We start from the raw sequence: 18809 nt of genomic DNA on the forward strand, positions 1-18809 counted from the left end.
ATAGGCAGATCCAGCCTCTCCAATTTCATAGTGATATCTACAACATTTAGCAAGGTTTAATTTTGATGGGTCTCTGGGAGATGCAAAATACATTCAAGATGTGTTCTAGACATGGGACAGAGTGATAGCAGTTTGGAAGGGAGGAGAAGTAAGTTCAACATCAAGCTAGGAGACACTGGCTTTCCAAGCAAGAGTGTGTCATGAAGACTTGCTGGGGGAGATTCCATTGATGTTTTAAATCCACTGCATGAATGAAGAAGTACTCAGAGTTATCAGATGATTCCCACATTTTCAGATGAATAACATGCATCTTGCAGTTTATTCCTAAATAACTATATATATTTGTAAAGTTTTTCTTTAGCCAAATGTTCACATCATACTGAATCTTTCCGTAGCACTAGCCATATTCTTCCTTCTGTAGCATCCAACAGCACAATCGATTAAATGAGGAAAAAAAAAAAAAAGCTATGCTGCAGCAACAGCTAACATCATAGATCTCATGAGTGGTATTTCAACTGAAACTGACTGTATTACAGATTCCTTAATTAGGAGAAAATCCCTGAATAAGCAACAACCTCCCACCCCTCAGCACCTTTATCCTCATTTTAACATACCTTTACAAGGTCCTTTACAACATCCATTTTGTTGAGCAAAAGACAAACCACTATAAACCTTGCATAGTAACGCAGCTTCTTAACGACTAGTTCAGGCCTAAACACAACAAAAACACCACAGCCAAATTTGAGAATAAAACAGAACGGAGGTAGGCAACAGGGGCAAGGGAGAAGAGTTTAAAACCAGAGCAACACTGAACACTCCACAGATTAAGAGTTCTAACTGAATTCATGTGGAGACCAATAGCTACCCAGCTGCTTAGAGGTTTATTTAAAATTGAGTACTAGGACATAAAATATACATCAAGAAAGCCACAGCCTCCCCCTTCCCCACAGTCTCCTTACAGGAGAACAGGCATGGGAGTCAGATGTAATTGCTGGCTCTTCGAACCTTTTGCCAGTCCATGGGCACATCTGACCCCGCTGCATCACATGGTAGTCACAGCTGGCTCAGAGTTCACCCACCTGGGACAACTTAGGGATCTGCAAGTCAGCATAGCCCAGAACTACTCATCCATTTCTAAAATCTTCTGACAGCATCTAGAAACATGCCTGGTCAATCCTACCTTGTCTGAAACAGCTCAAGCCCTCAGACTGAAATGGAGAGACTTTTAAGAAAAGATAATAGGATCAACAGATACTGGAACAGAGCGGGGAAACTTTAATCTTTTTGTGGCACACAGGTGCATTCAGACATCAGCAAGACTAGAGACGTGCAATTGGTTTAAATTCAGAGATCCTTGAATGCTTGGCAGGAAACTCCCTAACTAACCTTCCGCATTTACCTTGTGATGCGTCCAGATGATTTCTTCTTTAAGGAGGGAACCCAGGTTTACTGGCTAGAACGTAAGATCAAGATCCAGAACTGAGTTCTCCCCCTATTCTTATTTGTATCTGTCTATGTTCTTGGCAGGCAGCACATTTTCTGCACTGTCACAACACAGCCCTGCTCTGAGTGTACCTTTCTCAGTATACCGTCTTAAAGGAAGACATAATGCCTCCTGAAGCTCTTGGACCTTGTCCCAGTCAGTCACAGAGGGCTGTTGTACCGCAGTACTAACTGATGGGCCCCTGTGAAGCCTGATTAGAATCAAATGGGTTCCTCTGCCTCAGCCCAACTGACCTGTCTCCCACCCACAGCATACTAGGTCCTAGCACTGATACTGCTCAGGGCTCAAAATGACAAAGCTTCGGGGGTAACAGCTTTCTAGACAGGACCAGTCAATAGAATATTCCTCCAGTCATACAGAAAAGCTCTTATTTATACTGAGGTTTGTTAAACACAGCAGGAGGATTAAAGGAAACTTCATTCAACAACACTGATTTTATCCCAGTTATGCTCCAACAGTTTATAGTTATTTGCTGCTTTCATACACCTTTCTAGTCTTGAAAAAAAAAAGAGCATTCATTCAGGCATACCTGTCTTCTTTGTTGACTTGGGAGTAGTATGACCTCTGCCTAATTGCTGAATAGAAGGAGAAAGCTTCATTCAGATAGCTGGTTTCTGAAGTGCGCAAACTGCAGAGGAAGAATCAGATTAGCTCCCTGCTTCAGATGGAAATCCATGCCAAACCCTCCCTTCCTGCCCCCTCAACCATCTTGTGCATCAATGGCAAAACTCCCTCCTCAAGCAACATTGTATGAAAGCCAAACTCTCATTCTTTGTGCCTGCTGGGAAGACAGATTTCAGAGCCTGGATTCCGTTTCAGATAATAATCAGATCTGCCCATCTTGTACCCATGTGTACAGGTGACAGGTTAATTGAAAAGTTTAAAGGAACATCAAGCTCCCCAACTTGTAAATCACACTTTTGCACAAGAGTCAAATGCAGCACGCATGGAAGACTTAGAGACACAGAGACACTTTTGAGGTAGGTTAGTCCTTAGGCAGTATCAATGTGACCAGCGACGCGGGACCGGGCTCACAGGTGCCTTTCTCTGCAGCACCCCCCTGCAGTCCCAGGGGCCTTCTCATTCAGAAACAGGCATCATGACCCAACTGATACATTGATTTCTCCTGACTGAGTATCCAGATGTTTGGCATGGAGCTGCCAGTAACACTGCATTCCCCTACTGAATCCTCTTCTGTGCTTACTTACTAATAATGGTAATAGAGCTGCCCAATCTTGGAAGCAATTTCCCCAATTTGCCACCGCTTCAACCCATACCGATTGTCCAATATTTGTCTATTTCGCAAGAGAGAAAAGAAGGATTAAAAGGCATTCCAGAATTTCTCTGAACATCACACCAGACAAGACAAAGAGCCACGGTAGGGCCAAATTCAACTTTCATTACTGGTGTGGCATTCCCAGTAGCAGTTCCTCACAGAGCCAACAGCACTGCATACACACACCAGATCAAGGGCCCTTTATCTTGTATAAACTTGTGAGAGGTAGACATAAGTATGTTGCACAAAATACACACAGCAAAAGGTCACAACTTCCCAGGAGAACACTCAGACTACGCAGCCAACATAAGGTGTGAAAGATCAGAGCCCACGCTGCAGCAAGACACTTCACACCATTCCAGATGGGTTCTGCACTGCAGAAGCCATCATCCCAGCCTCTCCTCGGTAATATATTAAAGCAACATGCATTCAAGTAGAGCAAAAGGTTTTGTTAAAAAAGTCACACTGAAAACTCTGCAACGTTTTAATTCATTACACTGAGAGCACTACAGGAAGTGACTATTCCCTCCCTTCATGCTTGAATAACACAGTGAAATCTCAAACTTAACTGGGGGCCCTGTTCATACCAGAGACTGAAGTTGTGCTTGAATCCACAGAACACAGCTGTCTACAACATTCCCTTACCGATGCTGCTGTTGAAACTTCCAGAGTTTGGTGTAAACGTCAAATGTTCGCCCAAAATAGGACTGCCACTGCTTTTGCCCATACTGAGGTAAATCCCTGCAACAGACAAGCGACAAACACAGAGTTAGGGAGTAGATTCCAGTCAGCCCAGTGTGACAGCAGCGTGTTTGTATCAATGTCAGAATAGCTTTGTTCAGAACTGACTTGAAATGCTTTATAACCCTGCCTGCACCCAGAACTACAAGATTCCTGTAGTTTCTCAAAACCTGTTGTTACTGGAGCCTGCAAGGAAATCATGTTTAACTTGTAAGAAGTACATATACCAAGATTTGACCATAGTATCCCGAAGAACATGCCACAAGCCAAACAGCATAGTCATTTAACATGTAGACAAGAAAAGACTGCGTATGCATGTATATGAGAAAGAAGCACGTATTGGAGAGAGGAAGAAATTCTTCAGTGCTGTCTCCTAATTATTGCTTCCTACTTTCAGAGCAATTCTCTATTCACATTTCCAATGCAAAACAGTTGAAGTTATCAGTGTTAATAAAGGTCCTGTGCATTCTGCAAATCTTCCAAGCCATTGCTTATATTTAATCACTGTTTGTGCACAGAGAGCCAATGTCCCAAAATGCCTGAGCCCTGCATGTTCCATACAAAAAAGGACGATGCTATAACATCAAACTGAAGGTGTACAGCTTAACCAGAAGTTTTTGAAGTAAAACATTTCCGACTAAGACAGTAGCTTGGCCTTCAAATGCAAGAACTCTAACTCAATCATTTATTCAAAGAGCAGCAGAATTATTCTAGTTTTTCTAGTGTCTATTGCCAGTCAATATGCACAATCCTTAATGTCCTTCCTGAAAGCGCTTGTCCAGCAGCAGACTGACAGTCCCCCTGCAGAGACCCCTTAGTAAAGACTGACCCTCCCTCCCCAAAAGATTCAACAAGATGGGTCCTGTCCAACAGCTTCCACCAGTTACACAGGTTGACGTTCATTTTTAAGTTAGTTATAAAACATATGGTATATTTACAGTGTATTTATACGGTATTTATGATGAACATATGACACCCTGTACACATAGGCCTGTTCTCTCCAGATGTGCAGAATAGCAGCAGATGGAAGCAGCGCTCTCCATGAGCGAGTTAACGTGAGCCAAGTGACTGGATATGTGCAAAAACATTGGTATTTATGGACAAATACAGTTTAAAGGGCAAAAAGGAATCCATGATCTCTTAACTCCTGTAAACAAGCCTCTGTCATGGTTCCTCAATATTAACAGGTTCTCAACAGCATCAGAACAAACCTGCAAATAATCACTCCAAATCAGAAATGACTGTCTTTCCTACATGCACTTTTCAACAGGTGATTGAAAACATCTTGCCATCTTGCTAAAAGAGAAGTAATTTTATGGTTATATGCTCAGAAAGCTACACTGGACACTTAAATATCATAGTAAAAAAAAAAAAAAAAAAAAAGCTACCCAAGAGCAAGCAGAATAATCTAATGGAAATTTGTTCATTTAGACTGATGTCTTGCTACTCAAGAAGGAAATAATATTTTTTAAATGGATGAGGCTGTTCACTGTGTTTCAGAAACAGACCCTATAACATCACACATAAATCAGCTGTGCAAATTCCACCAGGTCAAGCAAGCATATGGATGCTCACTGCTGACATTCACTGGGTGAGGTTACATCATCACCACAACATTTGTCACCCTCTAACTCATAGTTAGTGACATGTCAGAACCTGAGGTCTGCTGGTTTTTCCACATCAATCCCCAGTGCTGTAAGACGAGTTAGTCAATCCAGTTCCATTCTGCTTTCATACATCCACTCCATTTCCATGCCGTGATATATTTCCCTCCACCTCCACCCCACAACTATAACATATCCCTAAGGATTTTAGCTCTAAAGGTTTGTGCTCTAAATCCTCACAGAAGGTCATCTCCTGGGAGTTACTTGAATCTTGGAACAAATGCAACAGGGAAGACCAGAAACCCAGTGTCTCACTAAGCATGCTGCCTACACATCTATACTGAAGCTAATTCGAAGGAGATATACAACTCCACAAGCGGAACAGCTTTTTCAAGATGGCATAATTTTTCATTTGATTTAAGAATGCTTTCTTCAGGGAATGCTCTCTCAAATCACTGTGCTGGTTAATATACCATGCAGCACCTCAGCCTTGAGCAGACGGGCACAGAAAAGCAGCACGTTCCACTTCCAAGCCTGGGAGGTCGAGACTGAGGGAAACCCCACCTTTTGGAAACCATGCCATGTCCTCTGGAGGAGTAAGACAAGCAAAGCAGTGCACTGCGATTTCCAGAGCAGCATACTGGCGCATTTCTGCTAGCTGTAATTGCTTTAACAGCACCCTAGGTAGACAAGGAAATTAATATTCCTTTGCTCATCAGCCAACTGTACTTCCCACACAGCTTGAAGGGACCTAGCTTAGTTACTACATGTAAAATGAATCTGTTGTCAGCTATAACTCTTACCAGCCTGGAAAACCATTCCAGTACTTGCTGCTGCTATTCTATGAAGATGCCAAGGAATCTGGGCAGGATTTTACCAAAAATACCCCCATCCCCTTAAACTTGCAATTGGATGATCAACATCTTGAAACATTGGAAGATACTTTGGTGTAGGGAAGGGTAAACAGGAGTATAAACATGTCCTCCAGGGCACCAGCATCTTCATCCAAATATAGCTTGATACAAACACATGCAAATTTAAAGCATTTACTGCAATGAATGATTCACAACTTTCTATTGTTGTAATAGATGCAAACATTTTAGCTAAACAAAAGAAGAAACTGTCCAAATACATGCCTAAGATATATTGCAAGCTTTCATATAGCAAGAAGTAGTGTTAAATTTAACTATCACATCCACATGTTTCAATTAAAAAAAAAAAAAATAAAAAGTGAATACAAATATAGAGCAACACTAAAATTGATCATTTAAAAAAAAAAAAAAGTTTCTCTGGAACTAACTTAAAGAATAACTGAATTAGCAAGTTGACTCAAAGAACCCTACCAGCAATAAATTGGACTTTCTAGGCCAAGTTATTTATGACATTTGAGCAAAGGTCTAACATAAGGAAACAAGAAAACATACCCTTCTTCTGTCAAACACTGAGAAGAATGTATGTGCACAAATTAAGAAATAAGCAGGTAACTATTTGCTGCTCATGATACATATAGCCCTCATCAGTAAGCGAATAGCTCTTTATACCTCACCTGTCACCTTCCGCTGCGTACCTCTGGCACCCCCGCACTCCGCACCTTCCTCTGTGCAAGCCTTAGCATTCTTCTAAAACCTAGTTCAACTCACTTGCGCCGCTTTGTTTTGAATATATGAAAATTAGTGGCATTTTAAGGAGCCTCTGTCAGCGCAGTGTACCCGTGTTTGGCTGTTGTTGTCCACATGCATATTTCTCAAGCAGCGTGCTCGCCTAATTGCAGCTGGCATAGCTGCACAATACCATGCGATTCCTCGGCTCCCCAGGGAACAAGAGAGATCTCCATGGAAACAGACAATAGCACTTGTTCTCTTGATAGTATTCTGACATGGCTGTAATAAAACTTCATTTATGACAATACATTACCATGGTTTTACCACAGATTTTTGCAGACAAGAGCTGCCATTGCTGCCATCCATTTACTGTTTTGTGTTCTGAACATCATGCATGTTGCTCCCACGTATCAAGAAATTTTGCTGTGAGAAAACGGATGCATAAGCAAAAGAGGACATTTAGTGCAGTTTTTTTTTTTAAATCAGACCAAAAGATCCACATTATTTGGTAAGAAAATAGCCCAAACGAATACTAAAGACTCAGTTGACTGTTGAGTGGATTATTAATATAGCACCTACCACTGAAGGAGACAGGGAGTATACGATCCAGAAGCAATTACACACCCAACTTAAGAGCAAAAGACCTATGTTACAGCAAGACATTTTGCTACTTCCAGATCTACAGAAGGATGCCAAAGCAATATGGGGAGAAAAAGGCAACAGCCTCAATTTCCTCTGGGGTGTGCCTGGCCAAGGATGCTGGGTCCAGAACAGGCCGTGGCAGTGGTACTCACTCGTGCAGTTACTGATGAAGATCAGCTGTACAGGAGGGAGGAAGGGGCAGCAAGAAGGAATCCAGATGCAGAGGAGGGCACGGAGATGCTTTGGTTTAGGACAGTTCTATTCAGACAAGGAAGACAGTTACACACTTCATTACAGTAGCCTCCAACAAGTGGAAACTGTTTCCGATTTCTTGGCTTTTAAAACATTCCAAACTGGACATGAAGACACAAGCTCAGCTGTTCTAAAACGATGGGTTCCTCACACTGGGCACAGAAGACTGGTTCCCTTGTCACACTAGTGGCTGGTGGGTAAATTCCACAGACAGTCCAGAATTTTATCCCATTCTCGCTATATAGTCTCAGCAAAGACCAGCACTGCTTATGTGCTCATGATTAATTTTCTATAAGTAGTTATTTTCAGCCATGTTGTTGGCAGAAGCCAGATAATACTGGCTGAAACCCAATTAAAGGTGCTGAGGCTTGTTTGGCCAGCACCACATGGAAGTTGTCACACGGGGACAACTTCCAGAGGCATAAAGATGTTGAGAAAGTCCTAGAGACTCAGCAGTACACTTCAGAAGGGAAGATTGCAACAACTAAGTTTAACATTTAGAGCTTTAAATACATTCACAGTTTTGACAGGTGATAAAAAAGACAATTTCTTTTTATGTTCATAGGCTTGCAGTAATTACAGGTTCCTGTTCCCAGAACCTAAGTGGCAGCAGGATAACAGCGTTGTGGTGTAGCTTCCCCATCACCTCTGATAGCCCACAAAGACAGTAAGCACACCGGTAGCACTCACAGTAACTTGCCTCACTGATGCAGTCGGTGTGAGAAGCCAGTCCCTTCCCAGTACCGGGTGCAGCCTGCAGCATTACCTGAAGCTAACAGGGTCCTGTTGAGTCTAAATCAGCAGCAGCAGTATGGAATAAAACTAAGAGGTTCAGTTTGCATCTTACTAGAAGTCTCCAACAGAAATGGTTAAACACTGTCAACTCTTTCCATGAAAGGACAGCAGTTGTCATTCTTGCAGCCTGCATAATGAGCAACAAGACTTTATAATCTGAGAAAGTATGATATATGTGGAAAGACTTTTTATTTCTTCAAGCTTCAAGCTTCTTGATGATACTGAACATATTTAGGCACTTATTAACACTAAAAAGGAAATAATAACTGGTGACAGTACACCATGAAAAAATGCTTCCTAACATGCTCCCTCTTTCCAGCCTTTTTCCGAGAATAAAGCAAGAGTGGGGAAAGGAGAAAAGACAGCAATTGAAACATACTTCATTAACAGTTGTTTCTAATTTTTAGCTCAGGGTTTTCAAAAAGGCAGTACAGGCACTAGAAAGACAACCTCCCTTCTAAGTTATTCTAGCAGGCATGGCCACAAAAGGATGGCATTGCTGGTAGTGCAAGCATGAAGTATACTTTGGAGCAGCAACCTTGGCAGATCATCATATGTTTTCCTCAAATGCTGTATTTGGCATCTGTATTGGGAAGAGAGGAAGGAAATGCTACTGAAACAAAGACGTGGCAGGCTGAGCCCTTGCATTTTTGGCAGCAGCAACAGCTAAGCAGCTGCCAACACAGCTATAGGCTCAGTTCCCTGTAGCTGAAGTGCCCAGAGGAGATTTCAGGAAGGAAATCATTGCTCTCCTCTCCCTCCCCATCACTTCTTTTCCATGAAACATGGTATGGACAAGAGAATGGCATAGAATACAGTAGCAAGGGCCATCATCATCTTCAAAACATTATTATGCTAGAGAGAAAAGCAAGCAACTGGACTAAGAATTCAGATATTTGCCAAGTCATTTCCAGGTGAACTGCCCAGAAAAGAACAAGCACCAGCAGAGGAGATACCTGAAAATTATAATGCTCCTTTATCCAGTCATTATGCCCATAGGAATCACAGGCCTTATAGGTGAAATGTTGGTCAAGTGCAGTGCAAGCAGTAGCTACGTTAATTGTGTCAAGTTACAGCAAGGACAGAGGCAGGCTCCTGTTCCAGTATGTTATTTTCACACAGCAGAGCCAGCTGCTGAAGCCCATCTCTTTTTTTTTTTTTTCCCAAATTTCATCCAAAGGTATTTCCCATTTTCTTTTCAACTAGCTGGGTAAGAAGGTTTCTTTTTGGCAAAAGTATCACGGATACACATAGAAATGACATCTCTCACCTGGAAATCTGATACAAGTACTATCTCTCTCCATGCCCAAAGGAAAAGACCAAATGGCTGTAGGTACTCTGCCATCTCTGTGATCTGAACCTGAGCACCATGCATCCAGACAGGAACTATATGAATTTGTCCTCTTCAGTGACTCAGGCCAAAATTTCAAGCGAGCTGTATCAGACACCAAACGTAATGGCACATATGGTCCTGGAAATCCTGGCCTCAACATCTCAGTCCTTTTGCTTTAGATTCTGTTTCATGGGATGTCAAATGCAATCACCAAGAACTCCTTGTCTCTAGTGCCCATTTACCATTCAGATTTTAGAGCACAAACTGTTTGTTTTGGATTTGGTAATCAATTTCTAAAGCACATGAAAGGATCATCAATAGCGGGGAGCTGAGGGGGGGGGGGGAGGGGGTGCAAGGAATTAAAAACATCTTTGCTAACCATCTGTGTTTGAATAACAGCAAGCTATATGGGCCCAAACATACCGTATTACTCAGAGACCGGTAAGAAGATGAACTGCCAACAAGTTATGAGCTAAAAAACATGTTGCGTAAGCAACTCTACAGCAAAGCTTAGAAATAAAACAGCTCTTGAATACATAATCTTTAACTCAGCATATATTGACATAAACAGGATGCCTACATCACTGTCCAAACGTGAACTATTTTCCTCAAACTCTCTTTACTCTTAATCACCTTGTTACTGGTACTGACAAAACACCTAGACTTTCTAGATGTTATTGCAGATGTTTTGTAGGTAAATGCAAATTTTACCTTTCTCCACAGTACAGATTAAGCATTTGTTTCACCAGACATACAGAGGCTATGGTTTGGATGCTTCTGTTTATCAGTTCCTAAATTTCTTCCCCTCCAAATATTCCCTCCCTGCCCTTACTCTCACCTAGCTCAATCCTTCTCATCCCTTTTTTCCTGGTACAGACACTGTGGGATTTTGGACTTGCATGCTCTTGACTGTATATAGCCATACCTAGCCCTTAATTGTGTATGTTGCACACAACATTTCAGTCTGAATTCTATCACTTTCACAGAATTTCCAACTTCCAGTTTACTGTTAACTGACGTGACTGAGACATTCAGCTCACCTTTCTCACATTTCCTCCGCTACCGTCTCGGAAGAAATATGTAAACCTCTACTCCTACCAACACTCTTACATGCATGGTCCAAAACTAGCCATAAATGGGTGCACATTGTTCTCTCCTAAACAAACTTAATGGGTTTGAGCTCAAAATGTTCATTGTACAACTGACTGCAGCATCACTCACATACTCAAGCGTATGTTCCAGTGCTTTTCTGAAGGAATACTGTCAAAAACGCACTAACCTTAAGCCATTGAATAGCTGTTTAGATTTATCCAATAAGTAGCAAAAGTCTGTCACTGTTTTCCTCTCTGCTTGAGGAATATCATCTTCAGCTCCTCCTGATGACATGATTTCTTTTAGGGCAAACTCAGTCCTATGAAGAAGAAAATAGCCATTACTCAAAAATTGAGGGCTACTGTGAACTCATCCAGATTAGATGCATGTACAGTTCCATGGGGATGGTAACAAAGAGCATGCAATTCTCCCACAGGTTACTCTTCTCAAGATTCATTAAAAATAACAGCTGGGAATCGAAGCATGGGACTAATTATTGCACAGTGCACTAGTTAACAGAGCAAAATTAAAAATAAAAGTGGTACAAGAGTCATAAAATAAAACAACTCTAAGGACTGTACAAACACAAAACTGCCAACAAAAGGACTGTAACACAAACAGTACTTGGGTTTCATACTCGGACAAAGAAATCCTCTCTAAATTTGCCTCTCGGCAGAGGTGTTTATCCTGCAGCCGTATTTAGACAGACTAGCCTCAGTTCTGTTTACATGTCATTTTGTTCTGTAACTGCTGAAAACTGTAGCTCACTAGTTCCTATTGCTAAAACATAGCAATTTTAGACAGAATGCTAAAAAGTATCCTGCTTCTTCTCTACTTCTCATGACTGTTTAATTCCATGGCTTGCACTGCCAACAATTATACTTTCTATTTTTACTGTTCCTATGATCAAAATGTCATATTGTACAGGAATCACCTGAACAAAACCAAAGATATAACATAGACAATCCTAGTACTGAATAAGTAAGGGAATATGAAAGCCTATACAGGCAGAGTGGCTTTTAAAATCTTACTTGAAACATACATAGATATAAAATTATCCTTTTTATCATCCAAAAGTGAGCTACAGATTTCTCAACAGCAGCAGCAAAACATAGTCCTCTGAAAATGGCTGCCAGGTCTTCAGCTCTTCTGCGCTCTCTAAGAATTTTAGTGCAAGATAAACACACCTCTAACTGGGCAAATTAAGAGCTTTTACTCTCAGCAGCTTCTCTACCAGTTCTGGTAAGCACTTCTGTGAGGCAACAAGTTTCCATTTTGTGCAGAAGCTCTGTTTGGATGCTATTTGCACAAATAATTACCTACAAGTCCCAGTTCAAGCCAGAAAATGGCAAAGCTAACTCTTTACAATCATTGGAAAGTACCCAGAAGCATCCTTCAGAGATTGTCATGGAAAACCTTCACAATAACTAAACAGACTTTAGAAATACTTCCCTGAACAAGCACTTCATGCCTACCAAATGCAGAAGAAATTGGCAGTTGCTCCCCAGCTTTTGGGGATAAGTTAGTGAGCATATCCTGCCAAGCAAGCAGTTGCATGATTTCGCGGTTTAGACAAGATGTAGCACACATTCACTTGTCTTTTACACACCCACGTTACAGTGCACTAAAGCACTAGTGCAAGGACATGGGGTGCACTGCACAAACTGCTTGTTGAAGAGTTCCAGAAAAAGGTAGGAAGTATCTAGGTATTGTCAGGTAACTGCAGTACAGGTGCCAGGCAGTGTAAGAGAGCTCAGAACGTACCAGCCAGTCATCAAAAGCTGCGGGCATGAGCCTAGCAAGCAGGACATGAATACTGTAAAGCACCAGCCTGTGTTTGAAATCTCTAAACATTTACATTCACACAGCATGAAACAAACAACACTGAGTACTCAAAGCACCAACATATGAAACTGAGGTGAATAGTGAGAGCTGAAAAAGCGATGTCAGAATAGCCAGGAGGTGATTCAGGAATTTCAGGAAGAGGGACAATACCCCAGGTCCTGTGTGCTCCGCAGCAAAGGTGACCTAAATCCTGCGGCGAGGCCCCTGGATTCTGCAGCACTCCACTGTGGTAGACCAGGCACTCTAGAGCAGCTTCAGATACATTTTCAAAAATTGAGGAGCTTGCTTAAATTGCAAAGTATGTTTCATACAGTCTGTATATCATTCCTTTAATTTAATGCTAAAGTCAATTTTATTTTATGCTACCCTTAAATTGTACTATCCAACTACCCCAACCACGGCTAACATTGGCCAGATGAATCTGTGTTAGCCCTGGCAGAGGCAGGTGAAACCAGCTGCAGTTCTGAGGCTGAGGGAGTCCACTAGACCCACTGCAAAGAGGGCCACTTATGCAATCAATAAAAGATATGCTAGAAAATTCACTGCTTGCCAATCTGAAAGGTATCAGAAAGCAGGAAAAATACTTGTTGCAGAGAAAGGAGGAAAAAAACCTCTTTCAGATTATAGACAATTAAAGTGTCTTTTGAAAGCCTACTCCAAGCCCAGACAGTTCCTAAATATTTAGCACAATATTCATTTGTGGAAAGTTAGAAGAACTGAGAGAAAAAATTAAATATAAAATTGTTTTTAAAATAAAATAGAGGGGAAAAAAATAAAAAAAAAAAAAAAAAAAGAAAAAACAAAAAAGAGAGAGATTACCAAACTGAAAACAAAACATTGGAGAACATTCTGTATGGTCAGCCTCCTGATATGGCTGGCGGCACGTGGGTTTGGACCTATTACTCTATTACTGAAGCAGAGGGCAAAAGCACCTCTTCTGCTCATGGAAATAAACTGCCAAAAGCAGAGGGAACAACCCATCTTCTTAGCAGAGACTGCTGATGAGGAACCTAGGAAACAAACCACATTTAAGCACATTCTGACATTGCACAGAGACCTGAAATATTAGTATACCCTGGAGACATTCCACTAGGACATTCAGTTTTTCCTTTATTCACAAGTACAGAAATGAAAAGATGATTGTTGCAATCAAGCAACACAGATGGTATTAAGGCAACCAATAGTCTGAGTTCAGGCTAAAATGTGGTATTGTATAGCTGAGGTGAGGAGTAAGAGGCAGAGACTTACATGAAGAAGCATACAAAAGGAGCACACTTACTAGAACAGTCAGGGATTTACTTTTTGAAAGAGAGGAAATGAAGTTAAGTCTCAGTCACTCAAACATATCTCCAGAAAAGAATCCCTACTGGTAAAACAGACTGTTCCACACAGAAGACATGAAACTACAATACCTGCAAAAATCACATCTTTACTCTACAGCTCAGTAAGATGAAATCAAGAAGCAGCTTTGTTTTTTATGTATAAAGGACCCACCTGCCAGGCAATATCTTACTGCAACAAGAAAAGACTTCCAATACAACTGTATGTCACATGAACTTAGCAAAGATAATAAAAACTAGACTGTGTTGAAAATTCTAACAGTTCCACTGTGTATTATTACCCCTATACATCCCATCACAAACAGGATACTCTCAGTGTTCCAGGCAAGGTTATCATTGTAAAGGACTATTACCAAACATAACCAAAACAGCAGTTTAAAACAAAAAGATATATCATTGCAGCTCAAACTGTGTGTGTGTTTGTCTCTGTGTGTGTGTGTGATGGCAAAGTTTTCACAGACCTTCTGCTAAAACTTCTAAGTTTGTTCATTATTTTAATTTCCATTAAAACCAATACTCAGCAATACGATGTCTATACAAAAAACCTGAAAGCTAATAGTAGTAAACTAAAAACTCATTACGATCGTTGCCGCCATGAAAACATCCCTACCATTCAGCATTCCAAATGTGCCTTCTATCTGGTTCTAATCTGGATTGCCATATATATTTCATATGACAAAAGAAAGACTTGCATGTTAGACCTGGTATAAAACACTGAATGCACTTGTATCAGCATGCTTTGAATTACACATTTAATACTTATTCTAAAAAGGGCTTTGAACAGAACTCTCTCAGAAACTTGAAAAAATCTGCCCTGTACTATGGTCTATAAAAATTATCTCCCAGCTTTTCAGACACGCTTAGCCTAACTTTGTTGTTTGTCAAACATTTTGATGGTGCTCCTCTCACTCAACTTTAAGCACCTAATCAGTAAAACAGATGCAAATATTAATCTAATTTTCTGCTGATGTAATCAGAGGGAGGGGACACTTTTAGAGAGAGGGAGGCGACCCGAAGACACTTGATCTAAGACATCAGAATGAATTGGAGAAGACTGTGGGTGCTTACGAAAAGCAATTCCATTACTACATAATAAATTAAACACAGAAGCCTCAATGTGCCCTCTTTGTTTCTGGGTTACTTTGTAATAAAACAGCTAAATCACAGTTAAAAGTAGACTGAAATGAAACCTTAGTTACCCACACAATTATGAAACTCTCCCTGTTCTTAATGACCTGAAAATGCAAGCACAGTTGCCTGTGGGACAGAATAGACGCGACACACATAGGACCTCTGGGATGACAGAACGCGTATGTTCCAAATAATCAACTGTGGACAGTGACAACAGATGAGATCAAGTTTCGCTGTCTTGCAGGATAATTAAAGGCATGTTCTGGCTCTGCCACATACTGCACTCAGAAAACAGGAGCACCTACAAAGTATCCAGTGTATTCACATATGTACACTCTATTGCAGAAAGTCCTATTGAAAATCCTTAAAGGTTACACTTTAAAAGTAAGTATGAGCCCTGCTCAAAATGGACTGGTTTCTTACTCATCAACTGTCAAATTTATCTTCATGGTCATTACAAAATAACACCATACAGAAAATAAATTATAAAAAAATATTCAGACTGAATCACATCATGGGCAAACAGAGTCCTCCTCCTAGGAAAAACTAGTAAGTAAAAGAAATAAGAGGTTCAACTAAGAAAGAAATAAAAGCAATGAAGAATTAAGTGAAGTAGTAATAAGCACGAGAATTTCCCTCTCTGAGATATCTTTAGAAGAGCTGCCAGAAGGTAATTCTTCTACAGATTTCAAATTCAAAGCAGCATTTTGGTTACAGATATGAGACAGGCGCTGCTGCAATTTAAACCCTGGTTTCACTCAGCCTCAGCACAGGTCTGAATATGAAGGAAAGATGGGGAGGGAAGATGGAAAGAAAAAGGACAACAGAAGCCATTAAACGATATGTGAAGCTGGCTTTTCCGGAGAAAGAAAACAAAATTAGTTATCTCATGCACTGGATTTGGCTTATCATGCTCTGGAGGGGGTGATATTTGGTGCTGTACAAAGAACAAACTACTATCACAAGCAGCTCAGGAAAGGAGGAGGTCTTCCCAGCACTAAAGACTGTGTTGTAATGCAGCAGCATTACAGACAGGAGAAAGAATTATTATTAGAAACAGCAAGTGGGCACAGCAAAGGGAGGAATATAGCTACTGACATCGCCCTTTCCTTGGGGACTGCTGTGCTCCAAATGAAAAATATAAATAAAACGCAACCAGTAGTACCTCCACAATGTGGACCTCTCCTCTTTGATACTGGAAGTAACTCCACAGATCTGTGCTCCTCTTCTGCAAACAGACAGTCCTCCCAGTTTTGACAGTCCAGCTCTACTAGAAATACCATCTACTTGATTTTTTGTTCTTGTGTTTGATGCTTTGTGCTTTCTTTCATGCAAAAGAAATGGTTGGGCTGCTTTGCATTATAATTTTACTTATTTTTTCCTTAAGTAGCACATGTTTAAAAAAATGATCTCCAGAGTCTGCAAAAGGAGACGCTGAAACATTGGTTTAAGAGACTGTTAAAATAAGTCAGAAAATGGTGACTTCCAGCAGAACTTATTATTTTCTCAAAGATTCTGCCAACTCCTCAGGCCATACAAGGCAGAAAAATTGTGTTAGCCAAGCACTGCACTTTGTGTGCCAGGTTCTTTCCAACACACTCAGAACACACAATCCCAGGTTTGCTTAGTACAATACATTGACAGATTTTACAAATTCATCCCATTGCAGCACCCAGGGTAGAAGAGCTCACAGGCCTCCCAGAGGATGGCAAGACTATGCAAAGCAGCTGGAGCTGAAAGGCAGCAGGAGGAGGGGTATGGGAAACAGATGAAAGTTTCATGATGCTAGCCAGTATTTTTAAAGTTATGTGTCACTTACATCACACACGTTTCCACTTCCCTGTGGTTTGCCGTCTTTTGGCTAAGGCTTTCCAGGCTCAGCTGGAAGGGAAAAAGAGTGCTGAAGTCAACAGTATGCGCTCCCGACTGGCCCTACGCTGGGACTCAGGCCTGTAAAGCAAGGCATGCTTTGTGAATGGTGAAAGAATACTCTGGGTCAAGGAAATCAAGCTGACAATGAAAGTCAAGCATAGGTATGTTAAATAACTGTATTACATGCATACCTCCTTAGCCAGATTTATTATCCTGGATCACTATGACCTGCCATTCAGCAGCCTGGTAGAAGAGGGTGGTCACAATGTCACACTGGGCACTAACAAGCAAATAAAACCTCACTCCACAGAAAATTTAGTGATACTGCAACTGTATGGCATACTGTACTGGCAGAAGTTAAGAGTATATAAACTCTGTTGAGTAAGGACAGGTAGAATCAGGGGCAGTCTCCTAGAGCTGCATAGCAGAGTTGGCTGGACATGGCACCTTGACCTCCCGACAGAGCACTCGTACAGCCGATGTGTCTTTTTTTAAGCCACGGTCTCTGCTCAGTTGTGGAATCTTGAGTGTCTCCTGCCTTCCAGTCAACCTGGACAGCCTTATCACATGAGTATTTAGAGAATAAAAGCTGTGAGTACCTATTAGCAATGTTTTATCTACTTCACCTAAATAGCCAATTGAAAGAACAACTCTCTTCTCACTAGAGCATCAGCATTAGACTTAGAACTCTCATTTTGTACTACTAGAGGCAAACAACTCAAAGACTTTAGCAGCATATTTGTTCTATCTGGTATTTTACAAAGGAAATTAGAGTCTGTACTACTGAACACAAGCACTATGGAATACAGACACTTCACATACATGATATACAACGTGTCTTTCTTATTTAAAAACCAGAATAATTTAGTCTTACATTTTTATACATTTATACTTTAAACCATCACTTCTTGAAAAAATTGCATGATTTTGTAAGCATTAAGTACGAGCACGTCTTCCAGAAGCAAGTCTTCCAAAAAATGAGAACTCATCACTTGCTGTGTCATTTAACAGGTGACTTCACGCACCTTACCAATACTGATGTCCGTGGCATTCCAGCCTTCCAAAGATAAAGTCTGGATGTTAAACATTCACACTATGTACAAGAGCAGATTTATTACAATACAGAGAGCTGATCAATGTGACCCAGTGAAGCTTCTTGGCTAAAATTAGAACAAGAATCTGTATATTATTTCAGGCTCCAGCTGTTCTGATTACTGAGCCTTCAGCTCTGTGCCTTAAATAACCCATACACAACCTTCTGAACAGGACAGCAGATGCAAACCCAACAGGACCAATCCAGGATGGTTCATGTTGGGGACAGGGATAGGAAGGAGAGGAAGAGCATTCTCTTTTTTTGGAAGAAATGCTCTTGTTCTTTTCACCCACCCACCTGAAGACAGCAAACTGCAAACTAAGCAGTGAACTAGGGTGGGCTGACTATATTGATTAACCTTTAGCCTGAGAATCAGAATTTTCTGTGACAGATGTAATACAGAACAGTAAACTGCTGTATCAACTACAAGTCCTAAACTCTTGATGATCTGGAGTTTCCTTGCTTGCATCAAATACAATAGATTAGATAAGTGAGCTAATGATAAAGGTAAGTGATGGCTGCATCCTGATTCACAGCTTCATGGATAGTTTCACCATTTTAATCAGGAAATCATAGCACAGAAATACAAACTCCGTTTTTCAAATGCTTCCCACTCCTTACTTAGTGATGCAAGTGGTAACTAAAAGCAAAAGCAAACACACTTTCTATGTCTACCCTGTTGATACAG

At 40.9% G+C, this 18809-nt stretch overlaps 1 protein-coding gene across 8 annotated transcripts in view; it reads right to left on the reverse strand.

Annotated features, from left to right (window-relative positions):
* SCAI (suppressor of cancer cell invasion) overlaps positions 1–18809 on the reverse strand; it is a 49109-nt gene that overhangs the window by 22653 nt on the left and 7647 nt on the right. For 3 of the 8 annotated variants that reach the window (XM_042786671.1, XM_042786670.1, XM_042786669.1), the window contains exons 3-8: positions 12836–12937; positions 11028–11159; positions 3426–3521; positions 2713–2799; positions 2034–2132; positions 615–711 (exon numbers count right to left, since the gene is read on the reverse strand). In XM_042786671.1, coding sequence (XP_042642605.1) covers positions 615–711; positions 2034–2132; positions 2713–2799; positions 3426–3521; positions 11028–11159; positions 12836–12937 — 613 coding nt within the window. Of the gene's footprint in view, positions 1–614; positions 712–2033; positions 2133–2712; positions 2800–3425; positions 3522–11027; positions 11160–12835; positions 12938–16975; positions 17038–18809 lie in introns of all 8 variants that reach the window. The other 5 variants (XM_042786676.1, XM_042786675.1, XM_042786674.1 and 2 more) reach the window with 4 other exon arrangements.

The sequence above is a fragment of the Tyto alba genome, unplaced genomic scaffold, assembly GCF_018691265.1.
Source record: "Tyto alba isolate M040663 unplaced genomic scaffold, T.alba_DEE_v4.0 Super-Scaffold_11, whole genome shotgun sequence".
NCBI lineage: Eukaryota > Metazoa > Chordata > Aves > Strigiformes > Tytonidae > Tyto > Tyto alba.